A 13,139-nucleotide genomic window follows, 5' to 3' on the forward strand; every position below is an offset into this window, starting at 1 on the left:
GGGGGGCGGGGGGGGCGGGGCTTGAGTCTGCATGCAGTGCTGTCGCTTACCTGAAGGCCTGGCCACCACCACGCTGCCAGCGGTGACTGCCTCTGCCTTCAAAACCTCCCACCGCCGCCATGGAGCTGTGCCCGGAGCTGCGTGACCAGCTGCCGGGCGTGGTGGTAGCCGGACGGCATGCAGCCATCTCCACCACCACCCCATGCTGTGCCGCTGCCGCTGGCCACACAGCTCTAAGCACGGGTCTGTGGCAGCGGCGGGAGGTTTTGGAGGCAGAAGCAGTCACTGCTGGCACGGTAATATGCAATTTCACTATACGCGATTTTCGTCTTATGCACTGCCTTTAGAACATAATGCCCGTGTAAAATGCGACTGTACTGTACCTTTAAAAAACTCTCTTAAGACTACACCAGAGAAATAAATCCCACCATCTTTTCATGCTTCTGTGTGGCTCTTCTGTGCCCTGTTGTCACCAGTGCCAAGTCTGCATTAAGAGGAGCCATCTTCAAACAAAAAAATGTTTTTTAGATATATAGGGAGCAAAAGGAAGACCCAGGGTGGAATAGGACCCCTACTAAATGGGCAGAAGCAATTGGTGACAGACAGGGGGGACAAGGCTGAACTCCTCAACGAGTTATTTGCCTCAGTGTTCCTAAGTGAGGGGCAGGACAAGGCTCTCACTGGGATTGTAGAGAGGCAGCAGCAAGGTGCCAGACTACCATGCGTAGACTCTGAAATGGTGCAGGGTCACTTGGAGGAACTGGATGCATTTAAGTCGGCAGGCCCGGAAGAGCTCCATCCGAGGGTGCTGAAGTCACTGGCCGACATCATTGCAGAGCCACTGGCGGGAATATTTGAAAGCTCGTGGCACACGGGCCAAGTCCCGGAGGACTGGAAAAGGGCCAACGTGGTCCCCATTTTCAAGAAGAGGAGGAAGGAGGACCCGGGCAACTATAGGCCAGTCAGTCTCACCTCCATCCTAGGCAAAGTCTTCGAAAAAATTATCAAGGCTCACATTTGCGAGAGCCCAGCAGGAAAAATTATGCTGAGGGGAAACCAGCACGGGTTCATAGCAGGTAGATCATGCCTGACTAATCTAGTCTCTTTTTATGACCAGGTTACAAAATGCCTGGATGCAGGAGTAGGGGTGGATGTCGTATACTTAGACTTCAGGAAGGCCTTCGATACGGTATCCCACACCATACTGGTGAACAAGTTAAGAGGCTGTGACTTGGATGACTACACAGTCCAGTGGGTAGCGAATTGGCTAGAGGGTCGCACCCAGAGAGTGGTGGTGGATGGGTCGGTTTCGACATGGAAGGGTGTGGGCAGTGGGGTCCCGCAGGGCTCGGTCCTTGGACTGATACTCTTCAATATCTTCATCAGTGACTTGGACGAGGGAGTGAAGTGTACTCTGTCCAAGTCTGCAGATGACACAAAACTGTGGGGAGAAGTGGACACACCGGGGGGCAGGGAACAACTACAAGCAGACCTGGACAGGTTGGACAAGTGGGCGGAAAACAACAGAATGCAATTCAACAAAGGGGAAATGCAAAGTGTTGCACCTAGGGAGGAAAAATGTCCAGCATACCTACTGCCTAGGAAATTACCTGCTTGGTGGAACGGAAGCGGAAAGGGATCTTGGAGTCCTAGTGGACTCCAAGATGAACATGAGTTGGCAGTGTGATGAAGCTATCAGAAAAGCTAATGGCACTTTATCATGCATCAGCAGATGCATGACGAGCAGATCCAAGGAGGTGATACTTCCCCTCTATCAGGCACTGGTCAGACCACAGTTGGAATACTGCGTGCAGTTTTGGGCGCCACAATTCAAGAGGGATGCGGATAACCTGGAGAGGGTCCAGAGAAGGGCCACTCGTACGGTTAAGGGCTTGCAGGCCAAGCCCTATGAGGAGAGACTGGGGCACCTGGACCTCTTCAGCCTCCGCAAGAGAAGGTTGAGAGGTGACCTTGTGGTTGCCTATAAGTTCATCGTGGGGGCACAGAAGGGACTTGGTGAGGTTTTATTCACCAAAGCGCCCCCGAGGGTTACAAGAAATAATGGCCACAAGCTAGCAGAGAGCAGATTTAGACTGGACATTAGGAAGAACTTCTTCACAGTTCGAGTGGCCAAGGTCTGGAATGGGCTCCCAAGGGAGGTGGTGCTCTCCCCTACCCTGGGGGTCTTCAAGAGGAGGTTAGATAAGCATCTAGCTGGGGTCATCTAGACCCAGCACTCTTTCTTGCCTATGCAGGGGTTCGGACTCGATGATCTATTGAGGTCCCTTCCGACCCTAACATCTATGAATCTTTAGCATTTATACAGCTATAGAAGATGACGTTCTGACATAGTCATTATCACTATCTTTAAGACGAGGATTCATGCATACTGTTGTGTCAGTACCCCTTATTTGTTGCTTCTGAAGAAATGAAACAATATTTCCTTTGAAAAGAGGTGGTGTATCTGTCTCTATTCACATTGGTCACATCTCTTAAAGGGAAGTAGTGCAAAGGCAGCCAAATATAGTCAAGCCTGCCAAACAATCATCTTTAGCCGACAAAAGATCAAGGAGGATATTGCAGATATAAAAGGAAGCAGTTAAAAAAATCCAGGAGCACAAATGAACAAAGGAAAATAAAAGGATGAGGTTGGGAGGTAGAGCTGGTCAACTCTGCCAACTCCAAGCAATCAAAAATCATGAATCAATCTCCACATATACCATGAGATTGAGCTAAAAAATGAGTGTTTTTTAAATAAATTTGGGTTCTGTACCAGTCTTCTGGTCCTTCATAATTCAGGATTTCAAACTTTTATGGACAGGCATGAGCACTAGACACTTACTTTTTGGGGAAGAAAAAAAAAAGGAAGGTGATATTCTCATATAATCATCCCAGAAGCTGGGACTTTAAGACACACACTAAATATAAGAAAGGACCAGGAATTTGAAGCAGGTGCACAAGCTGATACAGAACCAAAAAAGGGTCTCACACAAGGAAGAGAAAGCGTGGTGGATGAGGGCAGTAGATTTGACAGTGGAATGTTGCACACGTGAGAGAAGCCAAGAACTGACATGAAAGATGGCAAGGAAACAGTATTGCAGGTAGGAGACCATCAAGGCCTAGAATGGGAGTTGGCTGCAGGGACAGAGCATGGAGAGGCTGGAAAGGATAGAGCAGCAAGGTCTAATGGCAGCCTGCACCTGAGGGGCACACTGCATCCAACTTCTATTCTCATTCAGTATCCTCTGACCTCTTAGCCCCATGGCTTGTTTCATGCTACTGCTTCTTGGGACAGTCCCTACCTATCTTGTCTTCCAAATCCTTTCTTAATCCCTTCTTTTTATGGAAAGCCTCCTATACCAATCTCCCAATGCCGGTGTCTAGTACAGGGGCAGGCAAAGTCTGGCCTGCAGTGGACTCCATTTTCCAGCAGCCCTGCCCACAATCCTGCAGCCGGTTTCCATGGAAACCCCATCATCAGTGCTGTGACAGTGTGGGGCCAGAGTTTCCATGGGGACCAGCTCTAGCAGTGTTGGCAGGGCACACAGCTGGACAGGGAGCTGCTCTGGGGCTGGGATCTTGCGACGGTGGTCCAGAGCTGTCACCACTGCAAAATCCCAGCCTTGGCCCTGCAGCAGCTCTCCACCCAGCCGCATGCCCTGCCAGCGCTGCTGGGGCTGGTGTCCATGGAAACCCTGGCCCTGCACTGTCACGGCACCACTACTACTGGGGTCTCCATGGAAACCAGCTCCATGGAAACCATTACTACTGGGGTCCCCATGATATGGGTGGGGCTGCTGGAAAATGGAGTTGGGCCACTGGCCAGATCCACCATTTTGCCTACCCCCAGTCTAGTAACATCCTCCTACTGAACTCTCAACCTTGTGAGTCATACTCCTCCTGAGTTTGACTAAAAGCTCTTTGGAAGGGACCTTGTCTCCACACACGTTTTGAAGAGTCATTCTCATTCTTCATATGTAGTGATGTCCGGGGTGATGCACCTCTTCTCCAGAACTTCCCATAAACAGCAAGAACAAGGGCTCTCTAACAAAGGATTCTTGAATGAGATTCCAGAACCATTCTCTTGTATCTGCCCCTAAATCAGTGATTCTCAACTGGGGTTCTGGGTACCCTGGCACTCCATGACATCCTGTGAAGGGTGCCACCAGGCATGAGGAGATAGGCTAGGTGTGAAGATATAAGGTGACAAGTGCAGGCTCAGGCCTGCCCCTTCGCGACTGTTCCCCTGTCCCCAATGCCAGCAGCCCCTGTGAGAGGAGGGACGCGCTATAATAAATAAGTCCGTTTTTGAAACAGGGTGCCGCTCAATTCACAAAAGTTATGGAGGGGTGCCTCGAAACCAAAAAGGTTGAAAACCACTGCCTAAGGTGAATACACTACCATCTAATGGGCACTGATATACTAACACTCATGCCATAGCGCCAACATGATTCACAGGGCTTAACCCAGGGATGAACAACATGCAGGGTGTATGTTGCAGTTGGCTTCCTAGCTTCAGTGGTGCACCATAATTATTTATTAAATCACTTTATTACTTGAGAAAGGGTTTAAAAAGCAAAACAAAGATTCCTGTGTCATTGCTTAGCAGCAATTTATTAATCCGCACACATGCCTGCATGTATGGTTGAGTTTCCTGCTTGCAAATGTGCTGGGGGTTCACATCCAAATACAGCATATCTCATTAGGGGTGGCCATTCATTGTACCTTGCAAGTGGCCCTCAATAAAGTGCACCCCTGGCCCAATCTCACCCAAAGCCTTTTATATGGATAGCTGTTATAGCATTTGCCATCCATAAACATCCAACCCTCATGAGCCAGGCCCTTTAAAATGATGAAATAATCTCAGAGATTACAAGATTTAAACAATTATATAAATTACAGTCTTCTTGTTAGGGTCTCATGTTAAAAGTCAAGTTTTAAGTTTTCCTGCACAATCAGGAAAGGTATTTTTGTAAAAACCTGAAAGCTGAGCTGTATATATATTAAGCAATTTCCATCAGACAGAACTTCAAGAGAACAGCTATTACAAGAGTCACTTAAAATCATGTGAGACAAGGATTTCTTAGAGTGATATCTTTTATTGGAACAACTGCATGGCTGGGATAAAGTTAGACAAGCTTTTGAATGCAAGAGGAAGTGTGTCTTGCATTTGAAAGCTTGTCTAACTTCATCCCAACCACACAGTTGAGTTGGTCCAATAAAAAAAGATATGACCCTTAGAAATCCTTGTCTCTTGCATGATTTCTGAACCATCACAGTTACAATATTACTCTTATACTACCATAAAATCTTGAGCATGTGCACACTGCTCTTGTCTCTGGAAGAGAGCTAGTGTATGATTTCAGATTTGCCACATCAGGTGCTCAAACATCACAGAATATTAATTATAGACACTACAAACATCCATACTTTGGCCCGTCTTGGAGGCCACAGGTCAAGGGCTTTTCTACACATGGACACTGCTGGTACATTTGAAGCACTACATTCCTCCAGTGTGGATAAAGCAGCTCTATCACTATAAAGGTACTAAATACTAACACATCTATTCCCATGTTGGACAGGCAATGAGCTACACCAGAATAGGAACCTTTATAATCAATATAACTGTTTCTACACTAAATGTATTAACAATGTACTGTATTAACAGTATTAACAATACCAGTATAACATTATACTCAACAAAAATAGGTAATAAGCCCCCAAATACAGAACTTAGTGGCATTAAATAGGCACTGGGTAACTTACTGAATCCTGATTCACACCCTGTCTTGCTTTCTTGCTTCCTAATTGTGTATCTACTTCTGCAGCTCGGAAAAGTGTCAGCAGAACACCGTGGCTGTGTCCATACAGAGGCATGCACTTGCAGCAGCACAAATTTGTGCTGCTTCTTTTTGCCACTGCGCATACCCCTTCACATGCACTGTGGTGCAGGGCAAAATGCTCTGCTTTGGGCAAACTGCCTGTTCCTCACTTCTCACAGCTTCTGGCGTACTGGAGGAGCCAGGGCAAACCCATAGGAGGGGAGACACTCTGGCCGGTAGCCAGTCTCCTTGGAGGGCTCAGCCTCCAGTTGCTCCAGGCCACAGTCCTGCAGCTTGTGCCAGACTGCTTTTTCTTGCCATTTGTTTTTTTGATACCGGGAGTCCCTTGTGCCAAATTTTGGCACCATGCTGCAAACTTACATCATGTCAAGCAGTTGCACATACACCTCAAACCATACATCCATGCTTCTCTGGACACGCCCCATTAATTCATTCATATTCCCCTGGAGCTCTCCCACCATAGGAGGGCTCTGGCTCCAGCTGTGATTCAAATGGGGCACTGCTTCTGTTAGCCTACTCTCATTTACAAAAAATAAAACAGCCTAAAAACTAAATCTGTTCCCTTTCTCCTCACTGCTATTTCTGTTTCAGAAAGAATGTAATGTCACAGTCATTATCTGATTAAGAGGAACCAGCTCAAATTAATTTAGGTCATGGGGTTTTGGTTAATATATATATATATATATATATATATATATATATATTTTTTTTTTTTTTTAACTCTTAGGTCATAACAAGCTGGCATCCATGAATAGGTATGGTTTCTGTTTAACACTGGACCATCCAGTGCTTTCACAGAAGTGTTATGCAGACTTGTTCTATCCATTGAAAGTACCGACATAGTGTATAAGTAGCCACAGTACCCAAGCCCCTCACAATCTTTAATGCATTTCTCTTTAAAACATCCATGCAGGGCAGGAATGTACTACTGCCTCCATTTCACACATGGGGAATTGAAGCACAAATAAAAGAAGTCTGTAGCGAAGCAGAGACTTGAACTGAGGTCTCCCATCACCTAGGTGGGTGGCTTTAATCAGCAGATCTCTCTCTGACCTTAAGGAAAGTGCAAGTGCCTATGTGCGTAGCAAAGGAGAGGCAAATTGCACACATACAAATGCACAGTCAAAGAGAAAGGACAGTGCATGTACTTGCATCTCTGTTTAAAAAACAGGCTAGCTCACTCTTACACTTCAAATGTTCTTTGGAATAGTCATGATAGACAACGGAAGTGTTAGCATGGCTGTACCCCTAGTACTGCCACTAAATACACCTTAAAAATGTTTCAGTTTAGGACTCCGCTGACCTTTCTAAAAAGACCTAACTAGAAAAGGCAAGTTAGTTTTGCTCTGTGCGGATAAGCTCAATGTGGCTAAAACAGTTAGGAGGGACAGATAACGCTGTTCTACTGAGATAACTGCTCAAAGCCTCTAGCAGTCAGAATACCCAAAGATCTCTAGCCTCAGTGTTGATTCCTCAATCTAACAATGCTATGCTGCCCTCTTGTGGTATGTGTGGGAATCAACACACTCAGAAGAGTTTTCAGCCTCATATTCAAAATGAGTGAAAATAAAGACATCAGGGCTCAGATGAAGACTTTAGTCAGTCATGGGAGTCCTCTTTATAACATGTAGAAAAGCATTCTGTCATTGCCCTTGTTTTACAGCTTCAACATTTCTGATGTCAATGCATTTTCAGTAATGAGCAGAACAGTCACAACAATGCCCCATCTGTGTGACTCATTGATAGATCTGGGTCTAAAAATGACTCAAAAGCCAAAAAGGGATGAGAGACTCAATGTAAAACTGAAAATATGGACCTCTGTGTAACTCCTTTGATATTTTAAATCCTATTTCATGGCTACTGAAAAACCAGCTCATAAAGTAAGGACAGGACTTACATCCAAATGCCTAGACACAGGCTCAGTGTCATTTATTAATATTATATTTATCATCCAGTGCACGAATCCCATGTTCTTTTCCCCATTCCTATCCTCTCTCTTTTCCTTTCATTTCTGTGAATAGCTATTTAGTGCATCATGTTTTAACTAAACTGCAAAATCTTCCAGGTACTTGCTCTTTTTTACTAAAGGTATGGATATAAGAATAATTCTTCACAGTGTAAAAAGGGGTGTTGCTCTATCTTCTGCCAGCTGTTCTAGGATAAAAGTACACTTTTATTCTGTGTTAAGTGTGGTAGCTCAGACATTAATGAAAGAAGGATAAATTACTTCAGATTAGCTTTCACTTACCATAAGCTAAGAGCATGTATACAGGCACTTACACATTCAGATAGACATTCAAAATGCCTAAGCCTGAACTGATTCAATCTTTGCAGGTTAGTCTAACATGGCTCGGTTAAATCCGTTTTGTAACTAGACAGACATCCCAGAAATGCAGGCACATGTCTGCAGTAGCTCAGGCTAGAAGCTAGGGGGCAATAGAGCAGCCCTACCTTCCCTTCCACGGTACTTTGGTGAGGGGAAGTGTGGCCGGGCTGCTCTGATTAGCCCAGCAGGGAATTGGTAACACCGTGTTTATCATCCCATTAAGAAAACGATAGAAGCACATTGCCAGCTACCTGTTGATTCAGCACAACATGTGGTCTGCTAGCTAATAAACAGACCTCTCAGCAAGGCAGAGGGGAGGGGTGGGGGAATTCCTGCTGGGTGGGGGGGCAGGGGAGGGGAGGGGAGCAGCCTGCTAGTCTCTGGAGCTACAGAGGGGAGGGGCCAGCCCTGCTGTGGGGCAGAGAGCCTTGCCCAGCCCAGAGATCATGCCGGGATACTGATGGAGTCTGATTTAGCTTAAACCAGCAAAGGATCTAGGACAGACATTGCATAAACTGGTTTGAGCCAAATCAGTTAAGTCAGATACTAAATTCAACCAGGTTCATCTCAAACCGGTTTCAGCCATTTTCAAACTAGCTTATGTGTACTGAACATCTGTTCTGTTACAGGTGTAAGCCAGTTTCTGATCACTTAAACTGGTTTATGTGTAATGTCTGTCCCTAACCTTAGGGTCAAGCAGCTGATGCCTGGAAGAGCCCTGCTGCTTTCTTCCTCTTCAATAAAGTACTTGGATTTCCATATGCCAAGCACATGTTCAGCACACACCACAGTGGGGCCCTAGAATTGAATGGAAGTTTGCAGCACTAACAGAATATGTATGAGGTACAATGTAGGAGATTTAAGAATAATGTTTAAAGGTTATTTCCACATTTTCATAAGCAGCTCTTTAATGTCTCCTCCCCAAAGCCCACTCTGTTACTTTCTCCTATTTTCTGTTTTGTCCCCCTTCAGTTCATTCACACTTTTTGGTAAGGGGTTTAGAAATCAAGTTCATATCACCCACTCTTTAATGTGCCAGAATTAAATGGGACCACATAAGAATAGTGGGGGCACAGAAGATGAGACCTGATTGGTGTTTGAGGGGGCTATACAGTTGCCTGAAACAGCTGATAGTTCAGAAGGCCTCCTTTCCAGTCCTGTGCTTCTAAATCACTTGCAACTCTGCCACACAGATAAGCAGGCCCTTCCATGAAGCTGACCTTGTGAGATGGACAGAAGCTCATGACAGACAAAGGAACTGGGGATCTGCATATAGTCTGCTTCTATTTGAAAGCAGTGCCTGGGAAAGAAAAGGTCTCGCAAGGTGGGAGCACTGTATATTTCTTTGACTGCTCCTCCTTATTCTGTCCATGTTCCACCCAGGTTACCCAGTGCAAGCAGCAGAGCAGTCTTACCAATGGTGGTTATTGCAGAGATGGAGAAGAAGAAAGAGCCAATGAAGTCCCATCTCCCCAGACTGGTGGTGTTGCCCTGGAGGGTGAGACCACTCTTATAGGCTTGGATGATACCCTACAAAGAAATAGCAATGAAAATGGGAGACATCATGAGGAGGCAGTATGAGCTGCACCTTTGTTGTGACTGGTATTTATATGATAAAGATTTAAACTAAAGCCCCCTTTCCCCCTGCCACATCTCTCTTCCTAGACTTCCTTGGGGTGGCTACAAGCTCTGAGGGCTGCAAGGTCAGGGGCATGTCCACAGTGCCTCCATGGTGCTCCTTGATGCTGCAGAGAAGCTCACCAACATCTGCCTGTTCCCTCTCTGCATGCACCAAACCTAGAAATGCAAAGGGAAAGTTGCCTCCACTCCTTAGATCTCTGCCTTCAGAGGGCAGCAAGGAGTTGGCAAGAGGAGGCAGAAGGCAACCTCAGGGACTCAGTTCCAGGCAACCTTTACAGACTCAGTTCCAGGTTTGGCATGTGTGGAGCAGGAGTGGGAGAGCAGGGCTGTGCTTCTGGACAACAATGCTCTCGGGTGCCCTGAGAAGCTGTATAGATATATTCAGGGAGGATATGCAGACTCTGAGCAAAACAGGTGGGAGGGGATTTTAGGGCCATGCCCATTCTCTGGATGGTTCACCAGTCACCCAGACTAGAAACATGAACTTTCAATGGGGGCTACAGCCTAACATCTGTGGGAGAGATGAAGACAGGAAGGTTTCAGACATGAATCCAACCAGGAAGTTTTCTTGCAGTTCAACATTCCTCGCCAAGCACATTCACTTTCCTACCCTTTCGGTAGGGGGAAAAGCAGGAGATTCCAAATCATAGGAGGTATGGAACAATAAGGATGCAAATGCATGTACTTGATACACCTCAGATCTGTTCCTTCCCACATCCGGGAGGAATTCATATAACATAAGAAAGCTTAGTATCCTTGCAAGAAGGAAGATATATAGCAAGACCAGCCCTATGACACGGGGTGGCTTGTCACCACATCAGACACTGAACAAAGCTCCTGATGTAAAAAATGGTCTTGTTACTTTTGTTAAATTAGTCACACGAAGAGTTTGATTCTGCTCGCACTTACACTAATGAGAATGAGGATTAACTATGCTGAAGTCAAAAGACTTATGCCAAGTACATCTTGACACATGAAATGTATCAGTGAGTACATCTTGGCATGCCAAAGACAAAAACGCAGCTATGTTTTTGATAACATGACTCTCAGCACCTACCTACAACAGGTATTAATTAATCCTCCTAGCACATCTGGGAAATGGATTTCCCTCAACCGTACCACTTAATTCAAAACACAAAATCCATCACCCTTGAGCAAGGCAGAGTAGATCTCTAGGGTTACCATCTCCTTCCCCTGCTCACAGTGCCAAGGCTGGTGATAATACTCTTACTGTTCCCTTTCAGTTCAAATTTGGGCCTAAATTTACCTTTTATAAACATAAAGTTCTTTTAAAATAAAAATCTGTACAGGTCCATTTATTTTTCCTTCCCAGGGCCCAAAACCCCTTGCTCAGCTTTCTTCCTCCTTTCATAAAGGTGACAGTTTGGGCATGAACAAAGAACAACTATTTTAAAAATACAGTATGCACTGGCTATAACAGAAGGGAATATTAGAATCTTGTAGTAGCCACTACATTTTAGTAGCAAAAAAAAAATAAAAAATTTAGTTTTAGCCTGCTGTAAAAGCACTTAATTGCTAACAGAATAAGAAATGCACCAAAAGCATTTCCTGAGCAAACAAATAAGGTACGTATGGCATTTTAAATAATGTGACTGGCCAGCCAAAGGGCCTGATTTATAAGGGTAAAAAAAATCTGCAAATATGTAATGCAAATACTGCAAACAGAAGTACTTTGGTTTTCAAGACCAGTCTCCCAAGTCCAAAACTAATCACTCTTGTGCTGTGCTTGGACAAAAGGAAAAGAAAATGGGAGAGACAGTGTTGTTAGCTCAGGGTGGTTTGCTTTGCTTTGGCTTGTGGAGCTAGCCACTGCGATGTGACTTCTGTTCTTGAAAAGTTTTCTGTTTATCTATGTGTGAGCTTCTTTTTCAACCTCTGGAATGCTCTCACTTCCACTGTTTGTTCCTTTCCTGACCATTTCCAGGAAGGCTGGCTTTGTTTCTTCACTCTTGATATGAGTCTTTTCCAGGCCCCTCTGTGATAATCTCTTCTGGCCCCACAGCTGTGAACTAGGAATGGGAATGTTTCGGATAGCAAAGTTCGTTTGCCAACAAAAACAGTTTCAGATGACCTGATGCTATTTGTAAAGTTGAAAAATAGTTTTAGACTAGATTTGTAAAGAGTGCTGCTGTTCCTACTCCCCTTTAATTCAGGGATTAGGTCAGTTGTCCTCTGGGAGACTCAGTTCCCCCCTTTGCTTGAAGGGACATGAACCATCACCTACCAGGATAGTATCCTACTGGCATGTCAGGCATCAGCTTTCAGCTTCTCCTTTTGACACCGTGCTGCTTTGAATCAAATACATGACTATTCACTGAAGCAGAGAGAGATCATTTGAGACTGAATCAGAAGCCTACTTAATATCATCTTCATCAATCTCTTGCAGTCGGGGATGATCATCTTCCATGACTGTCTTATCTCTGTGTCCGAAGATGGCTGATGAGGCCTATCTGGGATTGACAAACTCTACTGCAGCTCAGAAAGGAGTAGCGGCTGTGAGGAATGGGATGCGAACCCACACTTTCAGGGGAGACTACAATTTAAACACTATGCCTTTGACCGCTCGGCCATCCTAATGGGTCTTGCTCAATAAGGCAGTCTCTGAAGAGAAGTGCCCTATTCCAAAATGAAACCAGAAGGTGGATATTCTTAGTTTGTAGCAATAGAAGTTTTTGTGCCAGCTTGTCAATAGTTTGAGCTGACGTCACAGTTGAAGTTGAGCACGTGCAGTTACAATTTCCAGCAGAAACCTCTGGAACGTCTGCCCTGCTGCCCTCATTAGACACCGCAAGCATGCGCAGATGAGTCAGAACACCTGGTGGGAAATGTGGGGGTCCCGAGGTGAAGGTGAACGACTGGCTTGAGTGACAGGTGAATGTATCGAGCGAGAGAACGAATTGATTGGAAAACCTGCGAGTGACAGTGACTGACCGAGGATTGGTTGGTTAGGGAAAGTGGTGCGATTTGAGTGAATAAAACCCGAAGTTTGGTACTCCTGAAGGGTTCAAGTGTGGTGGTTCGAGTGCTGTGTGTTTGTGGTGCTGTGTGTTGTTTGGCATTTGAGAGAGAGCCGCGTGTGCCCGGCTGAGTTTGGTTCCATGAGCCTGTGGCGTGTGCAATACTAGATCACTCCCTGTGGAGGGTGAACAGAAGTGTTGCCGAGTAGCCCAGTTTCTGGTGACCTTCCTGCCCCCCAACCCATTTGGATTTTTTTACTTTCTTGGACTGATTGACTGGTTTTGGTAGTTGGCTTGCTACTGTTTTAACCTTGGCTACCTGTTATTCCAACCAGTTCTTCAAGTTGATTG

The 13,139-nt window shown here is 45.4% G+C and overlaps 1 protein-coding gene across 1 annotated transcript in view; it reads right to left on the reverse strand.

The window, feature by feature from the left end:
- KCNK17 (potassium two pore domain channel subfamily K member 17) overlaps positions 1-13,139 on the reverse strand; it is a 50,405-nt gene that overhangs the window by 15,748 nt on the left and 21,518 nt on the right. Inside the window, exon 2 of the mRNA XM_006257880.4 lies at positions 9,585-9,699. Coding sequence (XP_006257942.3) covers positions 9,585-9,699 — 115 coding nt within the window. The remainder of the gene's footprint in view (positions 1-9,584; positions 9,700-13,139) is intronic.

This window comes from Alligator mississippiensis, chromosome 1 (assembly GCF_030867095.1).
Source record: "Alligator mississippiensis isolate rAllMis1 chromosome 1, rAllMis1, whole genome shotgun sequence".
Lineage (NCBI taxonomy): Eukaryota > Metazoa > Chordata > Crocodylia > Alligatoridae > Alligator > Alligator mississippiensis.